Consider the following 20,540-nt stretch of genomic DNA (forward strand, 5'->3'; position numbering starts at 1 on the left):
ATCATAATTTATAATAACAGTAATAGTAATAATAATAATAATAATAATAATAATAATAATAATAAATAATAATAATATTATGTGGGTTCGTTCGCCGATAACGGTGTGGCCGCCGCGGCGCCGCCGCTACCGCCTCCATCGTATCGTATCAGTGTGCCGCCGCCGCCGCCGCCGTCGTCAGTCGCATTGCCGCGTCCGACTCGTGTAGTCTGTCGTTTTGTTTATGTCCGTGAACTGAGCGCGTGCGCGCTCGCTCTTTTGCTCCATCAAAATAATACGTTTGAAAATCACCATTCGTAACCGTCACGTCGCCACGGAATATATTTTTTTTAAAAACAATTTTCGCCGGTTTTCCTATCAGTACCCACCTATCGAATTTCGAATCGCCAAATAATTAATTATAAATTCAACACTACCGTCAAATGCAACCGGAAATAAAAAACTGAAAGAAAAATATTCCGTCCACCAGTAAAAAGTCACTAGACCGTTCGTTGTCGTAGGTATTTTTTTTTATTTACGTCTACTGATTCGCACACGTATCGAACCCTGCACCCACATACATTATATTATGTAATACTATATATTAGGTATTATAGTATTTAAAATTAAATGTTCGACACCGTTTGGTCGGCGCTGTAAAATCGGTCGTATCGCCACCGCGTTATCTATTTGCCCGGGGCTGGTGCGCGCGAAGAGTAAATATTGAAAAACGCGTCGTTTATCGCAGTTGTCCTGTCACTGCTACAACAACTGCCATCACCGCCGACGCCGTTAATTGATAACGACTGGCAGTCGCGCATGAGATGCTCATCGCCGACGGTTAGTCAGAGAAAAACAGCCGTAATGTCCAGGAGGAAACAGAGCAACCCGAAGCCGCTGAAACGTAAGACACGATAATAATATAATAGTTATAATAAGTAATTTCTAATAATATACTCCCATAGTAATAATAATACATTCGATACGTCTTGTTCGTATTTATACACATAATATTTTGCTCGTCGATAGGCGATAGGCGATTACTATCATTGTTATCTTTATTTGTATAATTATTTTTGTTTATAATTATTATAATATTGTCCCGACATGGTGGCGAGGGGATTGGTTGTCGGGACTTGCAGATTGTAGAGAGGATTTGGTTCTGATAAAATTAATAATAAAACCCAAGAGTATAACGAAAAAAAATACGCCGAGATATCTATCAAGAGTTATCGAGTGGTCCGCCGAACACGTGGACGTCGAGTGTCGCGTACGATAATCGCTGACTTTGGTATCGTGGCGTTTTTTTTCAAATCTACAATTAGCGATTATCCGTCTCTCGAGTCCAATATAGAAATTACGTTGTACGAATGTCAACGAATAAATTATTATTTATAGATATTAAAATAAATATCATAAGTCACAACTACTAGTAGATATAATAAAACAATTATTACCGAAATATCTTAGTGACAACTTAAATTGTCATCTCTGATAGAAAAATGTCCGAGTTTATCCCTATCTGCAGTTTAGGAATATCATCCCCGTATGCGTAGGTTGATTAGTTACTTTTAGATTTTTTGAATGGCTATGTTTATAAATACATTTTATGCTAGTAAGTTCACATAATATTTTATTACAAATGAGGAATTAAGTAAGGTTTTTTTTGTATTATTAATTCACAAATAATTTTCATTTTAACGTGGTTTAATCCATAAAATACCGAAATATAACATGCCTTGTATTTTAATTCAGTACCTATTGAATTATATATTTTTTAAATAATTATGCGAAAAATCAAACAAATAGATTAAATAAATTCAAATTGTACGTGTTTATTTTATGACATAAAACCACCTCTCTATATCATAGATTGTGATCACTGATTTTGTTTTGTGCATTTCAAGTACATATTATGAATTCATTGGAAAATTATATTTGGCAATTTTAAAAATTTGGAATTTAATTTACTTTTGTGTAAAAATGTATAATATTACTATCGTATGTCATGTTATCGAAAACAATTTTTGAACTGCATACCTGTGAAATAAAACAATTTTAAATTTACATCCCTCATATAGGCCGTTTAACCTTACGAAGTCTTATAAATTATAATGCTTACAATATTTTTTAAACAATGCCTAGTATTGCAAATGTATAATGCTATACTTTTATTTTTATTTGAAATAAAAGTCAATCAATAACAGTTGTCAGTTATATGTACTTGTGTTAGACAAAAGTGTCTTAAATTGTTTTAAAAATATATATTTACGATTATTTATCGAAATCTGAAAGTTTAAACAGATACATAAATAATAAATATTGTTGTTATTATCTTTTATTTTTTGTTTGTGAATAAAACAAAAACGGATTTTACGATATGATATATTTTGTACTGCATATTGTTATAAATGGAGAAAAAAAGAAAATGTTGTTTGTCACACATTGGGTCCTGTGACCTATCTCATAGTTGCGATAATAACACACACACGTATTTTATATGCATGTATATGTATATGTTCATATATATATACTTGGGTAGACTGGTTATATAGGTTTGCCCTTGATGATGTTTGATAGTTCGTGCTCTATCATCTCGGTTGGACTCCCCAGATGAGTCGTTCAGATTAGCCGAGAGCTGATGGGACCCGGCGCATTCACATTATCCTGCTGATAACATTATTGGATAACTCGACCCAGGCCCGCGTTTTCATCTCTAAATCTCTCAATGTTACCGAACGATAGTCATCTCTGGGTTGTAGTTTTTTTCGTTATCTTTCCATACACCCTCTTTTAATTATAATCTCTGTGGATATATCTCACCCCGCCCCATTCTGACAAAAATAAAAATAATAATAAATATTGCATTATTATATTTTAAACACCGAATGGTTGTTTGACTTAACGTTATTAAGCACTTCACGGCGGCGGAGGTTAACAATACGTCTAATATAGATGCATGGTGGTTTTTATGTGTAGATAATATTCGACAAACAACAAATGTTCAATAATATGTTCTTATCTATACAATGATTTTTTTTTTTAGTATTTAATATTAATATTTAAATAAATTAAAGATTATTAGCTATTAAATTATTAAGTTCCTAATTTTTTTTATATATTATTCTTACTAGTTATTACTTACCTATTATTATTGGTCATAAAAAAATAGTAAAATGTAAAAAATGATTGATGTGTTTTACCAACGTATCGTCGTAAATTATAAAGAAAAAAATAATAGTTACTTATACCTAATATGGTTGTAAAGAATTTCGCAGATATTTTCACACGTGTTTCCTCATGAGTCGTGTAACGTATTACATAGGAATGAAAGCCTGAACTAGTGTTTAACATATCTTGTTATTATGTTAAAGTAATGTCTTTTCATATAATAACATTTTACAGCGTATACTGTTACAACATTAACTGTATTAAACACTCGTGTATTTAATATTTATTAGTTGTTTATTAGTAAATTAAGTGACTTAAGTAAATAAAACAACGTTGATTGATGATAGAAATATTACACTATTTGTAGTTATGAATTGTTATAAATATGATAGAAACAAAATATTATAAGAAATAAGAGCTCGGATAAGAGTAAAGGCGACTATTTTTAAAATATTTTGCTTTATAAATTTTAGGAAAAGTAATTAATTTCCTATTATGCGGCATGTAGGCAATATGGGTGTTTATTTAATTTATTCAGAATCGAAAGATTGAAACTGTAGATTTGTGTTATTTAAATATGATATAATTTAATGTATAATAATAATAAAAAAATATCTAAACAAATGCGAGTGCTTCGTTGTGTGTATAAGGGCGGATAAGGGCGATGACGATCCTTCAAAAAATACAAATTATATATATTTTTAAATTGTTTTTATAATTTTTGATAGGTATACCGTATACCTAATAAAATAAAATTTTAATAATTTTTTAAAGCAATTAGTTAAATAATATTACACAAATAATAAATATACATCTAAAGACGTGACTTAACAGATAAAGTATAATATTATATTTGTTTTATATTCATATAATATATTTATAATATATATTTCATAGAATTATAGCATAATATAATACAGAATATAATATTATAATCTTGAATAATCAAGTTTTTTTCAACTTATTCAGTCGATGACGATCGAGTTTTATAATATAGTCTATAATCTATAGTCATATAGATTTATATAATAAATAAATATTACTGTATAGTCTATGTTGACATATCTTATAGTAGTATAGTCTATACATTGTATGCGAAGGACGAAAGTACAACAATTTTTGAGATTTTTAAGCTATGAAACTTTGATATTCTTTATACATTGTTAGTAGATAAATAAGCGGTATAAACATATTAACACTTATGGTTCAAGTGTCACGATATACTACTTCCTATTTTTTTCTTAAATTTTATTTATCATGGTAAAATTACAACACTGTACCTACCCATTTAAATTGTATTCTATTATCGTTAATATCGAATTAAATAATGTTATTTGAATTGCATATTTAATTTAAAAAAATTGATTGAAAAAAAAAAAATGAAAAGTAAAAAGTATAAACTATTTTTCTAATATTAATTCTGATCTTCAACTAAAAATATTTTTGTTAAAAAATATTAAGAACATCAAAATTAAAATAAAAGTAATATGTACATACGATTTAGGTAAGTTTAGGCATGTAACACAATAATATGATACATTTTGAAAACGGTAAAATGTTATAGATATTGAAATCTCCTAATGAATTGATTCAATTGACTACAATATAGTTTTAAAGTTCAAAATAAATAATATTATGTATGGTGTGAAATTTGTTTGAGTTGTACATAATATTATAATATATATTATATGATAAGAAATCAGTGTGAAAAATAAATGATAGTAAAGTAAAAACATCGTCGTTATGGATAAGTGTCTCTTAAATCATTTGTATAGATAATGGTAATGTACATAAAGTGTTTTGTTCTGGTACGACCGACTTGAATAGAACGTTAAAAAGTAGATACTACTTTATATATTATTATTTTCACTTAATACGATTCGGTGATAATAAAATAAGTTATATGCTGTCAAGGATCAAGTGATTTATAATTAGATAACAATTATATAAAATTATAATAATGAACAATCATTGTAATCAACAATTCTTAGAATCAAGAGATACAAGTAAAAGGACCTTTGCCGACATTGCCTAAAAACATCATAGTTATTCCCTATCTCACAACGGTAGTTACTTTGTTTATCGAAATCATATTTTAATTTATATCAGCTTATTTATAAAATGTGTGCCTAGATAGCGATCTAATTATTTTAATGTATTTTTGGAAGTTTTTTATATTTATTGAAATACATAAAGCATGTTACTTATAATTTACAATAGCAAACAGTGGGTATATATTTAATGATATTTATGTTTATTCTTCATTGTAAATCGTTATATATAATATTATTTACCTAAAACTTACTAATTGTGCATTTTGACTTATTTAAACGTAGCTAAATATTATTAAAAATAAAATAAAATATTCGGTAGGTACCTATATTATATGTTATTATATTTCATCTTGTTTAATAATATAATTATATTAGTACATCGATATAAATAACAAAAAAGACGTTGTCATTTTTATTAAAGTCTATCTGAATACGCGAGTAATATACCATTAGTGTGATGTTGACCTCTAGTGTTTTTGATTGCTCCGACATGTTTTATATATCTATCGGCTATCATATTAGTATATAGGTTTAGACCGATGATGATGAGGGGAAAAAACGACAACAGGTAATACACGATTGTACGTATTCAAATATTTGTATAATTACGTCATCGATTCTCACGGATAAAAAGAGTCGGTGAAAAAAATTCTCTTATCTTTTTATTTTCTAGGGTCACGGATGGACGGCTATGAGCAAGACACAACGTGACCATTAGGCGTTCCTTATTTACGAAACCTTTATATATATATATATAAAAACCAAAGTTTTATTTTATTTTTTATCTTTATCGATTTATCATATTATAACCTCCTTCTTATTATACCATCTACTCGTTGACTACATCTCTTCCGAAATACTCAAAACAATAATTAAGGCACCCAGGTACACATAGTTTCCAATCGTTTTATAAATAGTAAATAAATGACACTTTGGTATACAGCTCTATGTCATTATACATGTCGTAAATTACTGCAGCTTACGATCCAAGTACTTATTAATAATGTATTGTAACCGAGAATGCTATTAACGATGTTTCATTTAAAGTTTTTCAATTATCTAGGCCGTGAAGTTATTTTAACATAAGCGTTTCTTGTTTCTGATTTTCACATTTTTACGGAATCGGATATTCAAACGTAAAATAACAAATTGTCCTCAAACGATTTCAGTTATTTTGTTGTTATTTGAAACATACTAATCGTAGAGACTTATAAATGTTCACTATTATTAAAATGTTCTACACACAATGATATTTTCAAAATAATTAGACTAATATATATAACATAAACTATCCTTATAAATAGACGCTGATCCAATCAGTCTTCATCACTCAGAATGATATTTAAGTATCCTACATATTTAAGCCTGTTCAGATATACCATTGAAATCGAATTTAGCACAATTATTACAGTGCCTTTAGACCCTTATCAAAAACGAGTTACCTACCCTCAAAATCTAAAATATAGTTGAAGCGAGTTCCCGGTTTTTAACTATACTGTATTGTAATGATAATAAACGACAAATATAGGTACATTTGAATATGATAAAACTTGATTTAGTTTAAAATAAATTACATGTTTTTTGAGTTTCTAATCTTTTAATAGTCATTGAACATTGTTACTGTAATTCTACTGCTGAATCTAAAGAAAATTAATAGCCATGAATAGAATTGGGTCTCTCGCGTATTATCCAGTCACAATAGGTAGTAGCGACTATATAATATAGTAGATATAAGGTGGTCAAGAAAAATATACCAACGATTCAAGTACTTCTATCTAGATAAGGATATTTTTATTTTATATATTGAGTTCTGTAATTCATTTTATTTATACCGCTATCTTAAATATTTTAAATTCTACGAATAATAAGATAAAACAAAATTGGACAAAATATAAATTCTTTTAATTGTGGTTACAAATTTGAATTTTTAGTATAACAATTTTAATAATATTATTGGCGATTCAAAGTGATAAGCTGTGTTTAAGTTATATGTTATTTTAATAGTGCCCTGTTACAGGTCCACCCCCGCTGGCCTGAAAATTGATAAGTTTTCAATCTTCAATTCATACCGACCAGTTTTGTAATTTTACTTTTTAAAAGTTTTCAAGCACAAATACAGAATATACTTCATTTGGAATTAAATACTCGGTAAAAACAAGTATTGTTACTAGTATTGCTAAAATATAAATATTGTCATACGGATACTCAAAAAATGTTTTTATAGATACTTACACATATACCTAATTATCATTTTTTGAATGACATTTTCTTACCTTGAAATCAATTTTATGGAATTTTTTTGTTAAACATGAATTTTGTTAAGAATGTATATTTGTATAGCTACCTCATTGCTTGGTATGTACTGGTATATAGATACCTAATGGATGGTTTGTAAATGATAATTGATAATTTGTAAATTTGAAACTATGTGTGTAAATGAAAATAGACTTTAAAGTTTCTAGAAATTATAAATTATTTTATATATATATAGGTATATGGTATGATTTATACAAATATCAAATGTACATTTGTCATTTTTTTTTGTATTAATAAAATTGAATAATAATATAGTACCTAAATCTAAAAAAAGAAACAAAAAAAAGTGTGAAAATTAGTAGGTATTTGATTTCAAATACAAATACTTGGAGAAAGTATTTAAAATAATACTTCCATTCTAAATGTATTTAAAAAAAAGTATTTGAATAGGTCTTTTACTCAAGTACTTTTCAAGACTATTGCCATTTTAGTATACTTACCTATATCTGGTTGATTTTCTATTATAGACAATATAATTGATAAATAATTAATGATTATTTTCTATTACGTAACATATTTTATGGTAATAATATATTTCGATCAACATTTTATTGTGCCATATAGGTATTTAATTTTTTGTTCAACTTCAGATAAAAAAACGTCTCATTCAATTTTTTTTAGCTGACGTTCATAATTCTATTCCTCCCAGATTTCGTTCACTCGATAGTTGTGAATGGAAATACGATTTTTCATTCGTTGCAAATTGTCAATGATAAGGCCGTCGTATTTTTTTCATACATATATAATAAATAATAATATATTACAAACATAAAATATATACAAATAATAATGGGATTTCACCATTTCTCGTTACCAGTTGGACCTATACCAAAAATAATATTATTATTTCATCTATGCATGCTTACACATTTACACTATTATTATAATTTTTTTTTTACCAAAGTTGTGCACATATTGTGGATTTAATTCTATTGTTACTGCCGTGACACGTCCGTGTCGCCTTTCGTATTTAAATCGCTTTTTTCCTCGCCCCGTCCCCTGCGTGCTATAAAATTATGTTCGGACTTAATAATATAGTATACGCTGGATTTGTTTATTATAATAATGTATTTATTTTTACACTAACGATTTTTGCTGTATTATAGAATCATTTTAATGCGCTTATGGTAAATTGTGTGTTGACAGAACCATTACCGCGGTCAAGTGTAGGTTTAAAGTACGCAACAATTATGATGTTATGCCACCTGAAAATGTTGGAATTAAAATAAAAAAATCATTTTATTTTAAAAGTAAATACATAGTATATTATTTATAACAGTTAAATAGGTTTCAAATGATATTTTGTAGTATACACTTCATGAAGTATGGTATTGATAAGAATAATTATAACGATAATAACGATTAAAACAAAATACCATTAAACTTGTTAATAATTTATCTTTGTAATTGGTTTAAATTTTACTACAGTACACTAGATCAAAAACAATTAATTTCGTATTTAAATGAAAAGATAAAATATTAAAGTATAATATTTTTGTCTTATATATTCAATATTCATTATAAATAATTGTTTTAGAAATAATAAATTTTAAACGCTAGATTACGTAACAACCTATGATTTTTGTTAACTACAATAATTTTGTCTAAATCAACTTTTTTTAAACACTTATGGAGTCAAGATTAACTTATTTGCTCTTTGCCAGTTGTCTATACACCGATATGTCACTATACTGATGAATTATAATCCTATTTACCACGTTAGTTTTTTAGTTAATTGCCAATAAAACATCAAACGATTTTTTCTATTTGTAGTTAATCATAATATAGTACCTATATTGTTTGTATTCATTTTTCTTAGAAAATTGTAATTCGTTTGATAGTTTTGTGTGGATTTATATTATAAATCATCGTTTTTTGTTCATAATTATCTTTGATTATCAGATTAATTTAAATTCGTTATCAAAAGTTGAAATTCTATTTGAAATAGGTGCCTAGTAATTTTGGTTTTTTTTATAGCATATAAAATGTCAGTATATACGGATTAAAAACTATTAAGTAAATTTATAAGTGCCTATACAGATTTGTATAAAACTAAATAGACCTAACTACAATAATGAATTTTAATAAACGACTAAATTATATAGAAAATGGACGTATATTCGTATATAGTCAAAATATTTATATATAATGTTAGGTGCGTAGCTGATGGGGCCTCCTTAGCGTTACATGGGCCACGCATAAATTTAAACTACCTAGTAACTGTAGGTATTAATTAATTAATATAATCCATATAAAATTAGAATACTACTATAACAGTTTTTTGTTATAATTTTTGATTTTACATTGCAGTCTTTGAGTAAACAGTGGAAGGAGCTTTTGAGCTTTTTTGGACGATTGTTATTTTCTACCTATCTGTAAAATAAAGAAAAAAACTATTCCTTCTATGCCCCACCATAATATGATTCCCCAAAAATCTTAGTTGTCAACTTATTATTTTGTCTCCAATATGCAGAGTAGATATAAATGTACTGGTATATAATATATGTACTATGTAGGTATAATGTATTAAGCTGTACCTATTTTAATGTTGATTAATACTACTTATTGGTAACTAATACGTATAATAAGTGTTTAACATATTATTATATAGGTACCTAACACACACTGTAGGTAATACTGTCTTTTATACCGGTTTGACTTTTGATTACTGATTTGGATGTATACTATATGTCAACAATTTATCAGATGTGAGATATCATTGGAGCGTGTATGTCCTATGACCTACATGATTATAGTATTTTTTTATATGTACCCAGTTTATGATCAATATAATTTTATTCTGTTGAACAATGAACTAAAATATTATAATATAGACATTTATTTAAATAACATAAGTGGCTTATATGTACGAATTATTATTCGTGGAGGGGATAAAATATCGGATACAATGAGAACATATATACCTAGTGAAGTATAATATTATACTAATTATCTATATATATAAATCAGTATGAGTTGTAAATGTACGCAGTACCTATATAAGCTTTGTATTGATGGGTATATAGTTATAAATTGCTGTTTTATTTTAATCTATTACCCACAATATTCACATAATATTATTTATCGCTGTGTGAATATAGCTACATATCTTTATTCTACTTAAACGTTTTTGTAATTAATTTTCAAGCGGTTTTACGAATAATGATTAATTATAATTACTCAAAAAAATATGTACTTAATTTATTCCCAAATAAAAAATTACCAACGTCTAAACATGAACATAATATTTGTTTAAGTATATTATGCTGAGCAGCATAGGTAGCTGTAAAATTATTTTAGTTTAATTATTAGTAAATAAGTGTAATTAAGTAATAATTAAATTGTATAATAAAGGATTATTTAGCGATGGAAAAGCTTGGTGTCTTTAAAATATATTTTAGGAGTATAATAATGGAAAATATTTAAGGAAATTGAAATAATCAAATCATTATATTTGGATAGTACCTATATCATTTTGTTAATCTTTATATAATCCTTGATCGTTGTTTCTTTTTATATTTTGTTGATGACATCATCATTCATTGTAATATTGTTTACGACTTTTTACATTTTTTAAACAGTTTATTAAGACCAGAAACCTGCGCAGTGCTGTAATTTGCATAGCAAACGTGACACTCGCATTACCGCTGCATAATTTGAATTGGTGGGGCATATTATATTATTGTTTTGTCCCTCCATTTATTCACGATAATTTTATTATTTTACTCACTATTATACCTATAATATCTGAAACCTTTGTACATTTTTATTTAGGGTAACTTTGTTATCAACTATTATACCTAATGCTATAATTTTGAAAAAATACTTCCGCCGTCATATACACAAAAAATAATATTTCTACGCAGAGAGTTATAGCAGCCGTAATGGTTAGCCAATTTTCGTCACCTGTATTATAATAAATCATATTATAATGTAATGTAAAATAGTAAATATATGATTTGAATAATAGTTTTTTTTTATATAAATGTTTGAAGAAAATGGCGAAGTAAAAAATATGTATAACAAATGAATAAAAAAAACATAATATGTGTTAAAAGTTACTATGCCATATTTTATTTTAACAGAGATATTCAATAAAACTGTTTATTTTTGACGTATTCATAAACACTTTAAATATCCATTAGATTTCATAATGCCAGCGTTTGTCATTGTATAGAATAATGAATGTCGTTTAACCGTTACCTTATCTGCATCATAAAATATCAAAATACTAAATAATTTATTTCGCGTTATCTAATTAGTATCATTAAAAGCATTTTCACTAGTTATTCCGTATGTGCTATTATAGTTAGGTAGGTACACGAGCCTACAATATTTTATAAGCACAGAAAATATCTTAAATACTATTATTATGTTTGTTACTTTGTTAGTTATAACTTAAGACTTATAAGTAATAAATATTATGTTATATAGTTACAACATTGCGTAAGATTAATAGTTTTATTTTTGTTGTTATTACAAAATTATAATTATAACAAGTTTTATAAATTTAACCAAATTTTAATTTTATATTTTTTTATGGTTTTAGTATAATTTTGGTGTGTCTTTTAAAGATTGTTTGAATTAAGGGTTAAAAAACTTTTAATATTTGACATATAGGTATACAATATCGCTGTATATCGCTTTATACGTCTAAATTGGCGTCTACTAGTCAAAAACAATTAGTGTGTTGATGTTTTTATTAGGGGTATAATTTATTGTTTCCAAATTGTAAATTGTGATTTTATATTGAATCACAAATATTTGTTGTATATATTTTTATTACATATAAGGTGTTTTTAAATTTTAAGTATGGCTAAAATAAAGTTAGCAATATTAGGCGTATGTAATATACTAATATAGGTACCCGGAAATCCTGAGAGGGTTTTAAAAAATTCTGGGGGACCGAAGCGCCCTTCCCCCCAACTAGTTATGACTATGTTGTACATTTATACTATATTTTATGTAAACTGAATGTTATTCTTTATAAGTATCAATATTAAAAAAATCTTTTTAAAAATCATCATAACTTCTAACTTAATTATTATAAGATAATTTTCCATGAATCTCGACGCATAAGCAATTAACATTTAAGAAAAATTGATTATTGTTCATAATTTAATATACCTAGTTGATATTAGAATATAGTTAAATACTTAATAAAAAAAAATGGATTCAAAAAAGTATTAATAATATGATTGGCAATAACCTATTGATAAGGATATAAAACATGTATGATAAAATATATATTATTGTTTATTGATTAAAATTAAATATAATTATGTAGGTACGTAATGGGATTTTATATTATAGTTATTAAAGTGTTAAATTTCCTAACACATTTTGAAATTGAAATGTTTAATTAGTCATTATTATCCATTAATTATTATTACGATAAATATAAAACTCGATGGAATGTGTTTTACGTAGATGATTTAATAATTCAATTAATTAAATTCAGTTAATTATTTACAATCATATACGTAAGGCTTATAATATTCATTATTATCTTGTTCTATATAATAAATAATTTAATTAATTATTAAATCCAAAAGTTTTATTTATTTTAATATGTTTATTCGCAGGTTAATATTATATTATAAAGGATAAAAGTTTGGCTTCAGTTTCAAATGCAATGACAATAAAATAAGTGTATTGTTTTAGTTCACGAAATATTATAATATACTGTTGAAATATTGTGATAACCGAAAAAAGTTGTGCAACGTATCTATCTATATTAGCATATTATAACGTTTTTGAGTTATTAATTATTCACAAAAAGTAGATGCCTACCTACAGCCATAATTAAGCAAGTAATGTCGTGCATATTATATAGCTGGTGAGTGTATTTTAACACGGACTCTTTAATTCCCATATATCGGGATAAAAATATTTTCGTGGTAAAAATCTTAACTGTCCATAAAATATTGTGTAATATTGTTTTAGTTTTTGTGCGGTCTACACATAAAGTAGTTGTCTTGCGCGTATACTAAAATTAAATATTATATTTGTATATTTTGTATATTGTATATATTATTATTATTATTGAGGTCCGGAGATACTGAGGATCGTTATCTATCGTGGCGGTGGGTGGGTGGGGGTATGTGGAGAAAAAATTATACGGCGCATTGTTTTTACGCCCCGGCCGCGTATAATGATAAGTACCCGGTTATCTTTCTCGGCGGCCCCCTTGCGCGCACTCTCCCGCCACCCCACGCCTCCCGACCATATACCACAGCTCCACATTATACTATCTCCGCTCGACGACTGGTGTCCGGTGTGTGTGTGTGTGTGTGTGTGTGTGTGTGTGTGTGTTGTGAGAGTGTGTATCTTTGTGTGTGAGTGTGCCCGCTTGTTGTATACAACCGGTCACGGTTAGACGGATAGACCCTACCGGCATGATACTGATAAGGAACGCGCACACGCTGTATGCACACTCACACACACACACATACATAACACACTGTATATTTATATGTTATACGTACACTCGGTGTGTGTGTATGTTGGGAGAGATAACGCGTTGGCCTGTGTGTCGTTACTCGTGTGTGTGTGTGTGTGTGTGTGTGTGTGTGTGTGCGCGCGTCGGCAAAAGGTTTTTAGACGGTCGTTTCTACCGGGCGCGCTGATAACGATGGACGGCGTGCAGATAACGCCGTGGAATTATACACACACACACACACGACCGAGCGAGCGTCAAGTAATATGGTGGTGGTGGAGGTGGTGGCGGGTAGGGATTTAAGTACGCAGAGATATAGCACATGTGTGTGTGGGCGTGTGTATACGGGCGCAGCGATATAGCGAGAGAGGGTAGATTGACGTGGATGCGTATACAGGGTGGTGCGGGGAAAAGTATTTTATATTTATTACGTTTTGAGACTACAGCCAGCCGGGGCTCGTGTGCCCTGAACCGCAGTGGTCCATGGGTGCACGCACGGGTTCGGCCCATCAACTATCATGCCCGCAATATACCTATAGTACCTATGTGTTACCGCGGTAACCAGCTGCGGCGCACCCACCACCGTCGCTCTGTATAATATTGTTATTATATGTAACGTGTGCGCGGCGTTTGTAAGTTTGTTATAATTCGAACAGTTGACGACGGTCGGCGGGCGTGGGGGTGAAAAGCGCCCCTCGTTTACCATGATAGATTTAATCGGTTGCCGCCGTGGCGCGTAAAGAGCGATCTCTCGTGCTGCAACCACGATCGTTATCGTCGCGTGTCGTCATCGTCGTCGTAATCGTCGTGTCTGTGTGGTATTGTTATTTTTTGAGAGAAAGGGATATGAGCTGATAATATGATGTAGGTACCTTACATATGGACAGACGGATTATCGAATACCCGGACCAACCGTGGTTGGGTGGTGGCGAGAGGGAAGCGGCGAGAGAGTACTAAAATGGATTACTGAGAGCAGAGTACATAATATTATTATAGCTGCCTAAGCACTGGCCTATATAATATTATCATACAAATGACACGTGTGTAATATAAGCGGCGGTGCGAGGGCAGTTTTACTATAGTATATATAAAGTATAAGTATAAGAGGTCGATTATCTCGTTTATAAATCTCTAATATACATTTCACGGGTTTCTCGGCGATAATATGAATCATATTAAATATTCAATAACGCGCGTTGAACTGTAATAAAAAAAAAATATGTCGCGCCCGGTTCGAAAGTCACAGTAGTTCGCAACGCCACCGTTAAATAAGCTGCGCCGCCACGACCGTAGAACAACGTAGAAGATATTATGGGCACGAATCGCCGCGCCGCGCGAGCGATGGCTCCGCACAGCAGACGCGACGAAAACCGTGACGATCACACGCGCTGATCAATCCAGTATTGTTATCTCTGTGAACCGTATTAAATATTAATAACCAACTACAGCTCTTAGGAGTGTGCGTCGTGTGTGTGTTCTTAAAAAATAAATTTTTTCATTTTTTATATTTCATACAAGGTCGATAGGAAAAAAACCACATTACTGATAACGATAATGCATACACGACGTCCGTGTGTCCTCATCGTGTGTTGCTATTGGGTTTCGGAACACCCGGCCAACGGGAATACGCATGTTTTATAATAATAATAATAATAATAATATAGCTAATCCGGTTAAGTGGTTTTCGGTCCTCGCCTGCTGCAGCAGTGGCAACTGCGGCGGCGGCGGCAGTGACGCAGTATAGTACGACACGTACGGCGGATGCGGTCTTCTCGACCCGTGGGCAATCGGAGGGGAAAAATCGATTTCTCCGAGAGTCGTTTTCTGCGCGAGATTTTATCGACAAAATATATCATATACACTATGGGAAAAAAAATAACGGTTTTCCAACAACTGCGTGTACTGTATATATACATATAGGTGTATTTTGTATGTATATATACAATATGTAAGTACGGTGATGGTGCACCGCCGGGCGGGCTCGCGCGAGAACGTTATGCGAAAAAACTAATTGAAAATTTGACTATTGCAAAATACATGGTATTATAATATTATATTATACCTAACTAACATTATTATACACACGTGAAACGACTATTGATTGCGTTCGGAATGACTTTATATGATATAAGATACGACGACGTCGCGTATCGCGATGCCGGTTTATCGTGAAGCTCGCGCCTCTCGTAGGTTATATACCTACGTCATCGAATAAAATTTCAATTTACCAATATTCTCGTCTGTAGTTGACACACGATATAGTGGCGTGTACTAGAGACCATATTATAATACGCGTACTATAATATTATATGATACGCGCAGACGATTCGAATCTGTTAGATTTACTATGGTAGGTCGATGATATCTCGACGTACTGTCCGGGAATGATTTTCAACAAAAAAATTGAAGCACTGTAAAAATGTCGTAAAAATTCTCGGAACGTCATTTATTTTTTAATACCGTTTTAATACCCGCAGCGGCTATCTATACCTGTATGGGGGCATTCGAATTAAACCGTTGTTTTATTGTAATAAATCAAATGCATATATTGTGAGTAGGTACCTAATAATATTATATGAAGTCACAAACGAAGTCAAACGAAGTCTGCCACTGATAAAATATGCGTGATATCAAAATTGAATCGTATATTTTTATAACAAAATCCTTGGCAATTGAAATGGTAAATTTCAGATTTCTTATCGGAGATTTTTCGGAAATAGTATAAAGAACACCAATTTAATATAAAAACGCATATGTAGCACAGGAAATTATAAGATTTTCGTCACAAATAACACGGGACACGCCTTTGATCTGATAATCCCGGCATAATAATATTATTATAATAATAATGTATAGGTAGTGCAGTGTAAAATAAATGTACCTAAACAATTTGTTCATTCATTTTTTATATACTTATTATATTTACGGGGGTATGGTTTATTGATCCATTATAAAACATGTACATTATTTCATATTCTTTTTATAATAATATAATATAAAAGGTATATAATGTATTACTGCGATCAATAGGTTCGTTTATCACATATACTACGCGCCAGTCATTTTTTTTTTCAAACCTTTATCTTATCATTGACTAAAATAAAGGAAAAACATAAAAAAAAAAAAATAATAATAATAATAATTACACGAATGAATTCAAATACTCTGCGGTGAATGCTGACTGCTGAAGAACAAAATTGTATTATTATAATCGAACAGCATATTATACGCGGAACTGTCGCGTAACAAAATAATTAAAAAATGTGTGTACACTGCACACACAAGTCGTCTGTCCAATAACGCATTACCATATCAATTCATTTTTTATTGGAACTGTCGTATAAAAAATTCTCACCGTGTCATCGTTGTTTCGCTCAAAAACCACGAATCGAATATTGTGGTCGGAAACAAAATGGCTCGTCGATTAATGGTGGCGGTTCCTCGGGGGGTAGGTAGGTACTGTTTGCAAAATTGCGACAACTATATAATATTAAATACGTCATAGCTTCATAACGTTCGCTAAGATATATAATAATATAATGTAGTGTGGCGGTAGCAGTGCTGCAGTTCTACCCGTATAATATAATATAATGCTATGCATGCATGCACTGCAGTCAATATTGTTGATACGAATCGTTTCACTCGAAATTATAATATTATAATATGCACAATGCACTCGTAGTATGGCTGTAGATAATATTGATCTGGAAGTTGCACCTATCGATGAACATAATATTATAATTATTATTAGTCTACAATTTTTAAAGACTTATTTCAAATGTATATCTAGGTATATTAAAACATTATAATAATGTTATTTATGTAATTACGTGTATGATGCGTGTAAAGGTATATTTAGTATCTAATCAGCTGCGCATATGTTTGCGTATAGAAATTATAATTATTATTAATTAGGTAAGGTTTTTTTTTTATAAGTATACGACCGATAATAAAAAATAAAAAAACGAATATACATTTATAAACAAACCCACTGCTGATGTAATGTGATAACCAATGATAACGTTAAATCAAGTAATTATTTTTAGCATGTTGATATAGATTTATAGTGAATAAATTGATCATTAATAAAATAGTTATATGTCACTGATATAGGTTCTTATATATACGTGGGACAGTAAATACTATTTATATACATATAATGAATTAATAAAAAAAAAATATATATATAGATATATAGTACCATATTAATGAACATTATGCGTTTCACGTTATGACTTCTCACTCGTAATCTAAGTAGGTACAAAAAAAAAAAAAATGTTGCTTAACCAAAAATAAAACTGTGATCTTTCAACTCTCATATCATAGTAAAAATCAACACTAATTTGTGATCATCGTTCAGATAACGTATACTATGTATTCTGACTGCTATATGAATAAGCGCGCAATCAATCTACTTTCTTCTATTTAAGTTGGATTATATAACAACATAGAACATAATAATATGCACACACATTCTTTCGAGTTAAATTGATTCTATAAGTCAATAACTTTTAACAATAATTCCTAGTGAAATTATACGATTACGACGATAATACTAAAAATTGTGATAAAAAAAAAAATTTACGTCCGTCGTCGTCCTATTCAATTCGACCGGTTTGTTTGATTTGTTATCGCTAATGTGAAATCGATTTATCGAGGAGCAGTAGTTGTCCTTGAGGTTTTGCAATGACTAATAGATAACGCTTTATGTACTTGACACTGCGTTTAGCGTATATATTAATTTTTTCAAGTGAATTGTAACTGATAAGAGATATTGTTTCATTTTCATATGTTTATATAATAATATGATGTTTTTGAACTTTATATATTTTACCTAATACTGGAATTTAATAATAAAAAAACAATTCTGTAATTTACGGAAATGCGCGATAATTGTTTATGAAATTTAAAGTTACTCATTCGAAAACTCATCATCAAAGATAAATTAATTTATTCATTTAACGTTAACATATAAATTACAAATATACATTCTCGTTAATATGTACCTATAGTATATAATTTTATTATATTCGACGTCGAACTGTTTTCGTTTTAGATGTTTTCTTGTCAAACAATCGCACTATAAATTTTGCGTATCGTAGAATTTTAACGACTTTTTTGTCATTTATTGCCATTTACATTTGCACTTGTAATTTCAAAATACGGTTAGTTAAAAATATTTTAATTCGTGTGTTGGAAAAATAATAAACTTAAAGATTATAATTTGGTAGGTATGTGTATTTTATCGCATTTTAAAATTACTTTTAATTGTTTGTATTGTGTAGTTATTACGAAGTAGTTATATGTATATACATATGCATTCGTGATACTTGATATTAAGCGGATTAATCGTAATTAAGCGTATGTTGTACGACCTACATAAACTTTAATATTGAATAATAAATACTAAAAGAAGAAAGAGAAATTGTTTTACTTTATTTAAATGACTCAATTGTAATCGTATTATATTTATATATGCCAAGTCGCTTTATAAGTAGTACCAAAAATTGTTGATTGACTACAAATGTCTGTTGTTATAAAATTTAAAATTATTTTATTTATCTGCGAAATTATATTGTCATTTCGTTGTACAAACTAGTTTTGATGATGTTATTTTGATTATTAGAAAAACATGACAGACAGTGTCTTGCAAAATATCAAGTACTAATACTGTATATTATAGGTACTTATTATACTAGACCTATATTATTATTATAAACTAAATAATAATATGCAAAACATAAATACGTACCTATATATATTATAATATCGTGTATATAGAAAAATTATATATATTTATATATATTATATATGTATTGCAAAAACTATGTCGATACGAGCTGAATGGAAGCTACGATAAGTGCACAGTGGATAGATAAGAGCTCTTTTAAAAGTTTCTTCTCCAATTCCTGTAGATTGCGTTTTAATCAAAACAACGCCAAAGTCCGATGTCGGCCTGCTTATCCGACTTATCAGGCCGTTTGAAAATTAATTTACTGCTTTTACAATTGATTTTATTCCTGCAACGGGAAATTACTTTAATGAATAATATAATATATTAAACTATTTTAATTATTATTATTAATATTTTTTGTTTCAGGTAAGTCTATAGTTGTATGAATAAAAATTCCTACTTAAGTTATGCGCGTGGAGTATTCTATACAATGGGTATGACACATTTCTCTGTAAAACCTTGAAGTTGGAATAAAATAACTAAATGTCTATTGATATCAGTCGACGACGAAATATGGTAAAATACCAATTGCATTCTGCACGGAACATTTGACACATTTTAAGGTAATTTAATAAAACGTATTTATATATCTGTTACCTAATTTGATATTAATATAATATAATATTAATATCTATATCACGGGCTTAGAATTTATAAGGTCTGCGGGGATGGCTAACACCATCTTATCTATTTATCCAACATGTCACTTATATGATTCGGTTGTGACATAGGTATAGTGAGTGAATTTTCGTCATATGTAATATTATGTCATATAGCCAACGACACAAATCAAACGCAGCGTGTATTGAGGCTTGTGATAGGTAAAATAGTATTCAACCAATTTTAG

At 29.3% G+C, this 20,540-nt stretch overlaps 1 protein-coding gene across 1 annotated transcript in view; it reads left to right on the top strand.

The window, feature by feature from the left end:
- Positions 1–174: 174 nt before the first annotated feature.
- Positions 175–20,540, top strand: part of LOC132935434 (zinc finger protein ush) — a 109,521-nt gene continuing 89,155 nt past the window's right edge. Inside the window, exon 1 of the mRNA XM_061001980.1 lies at positions 175–883. Within this exon, the coding sequence (XP_060857963.1) occupies positions 799–883 (85 nt within the window). The 5' untranslated portion in view covers positions 175–798. The remainder of the gene's footprint in view (positions 884–20,540) is intronic.

This window comes from Metopolophium dirhodum, chromosome 1 (assembly GCF_019925205.1).
Source record: "Metopolophium dirhodum isolate CAU chromosome 1, ASM1992520v1, whole genome shotgun sequence".
Classification (NCBI taxonomy): domain Eukaryota; kingdom Metazoa; phylum Arthropoda; class Insecta; order Hemiptera; family Aphididae; genus Metopolophium; species Metopolophium dirhodum.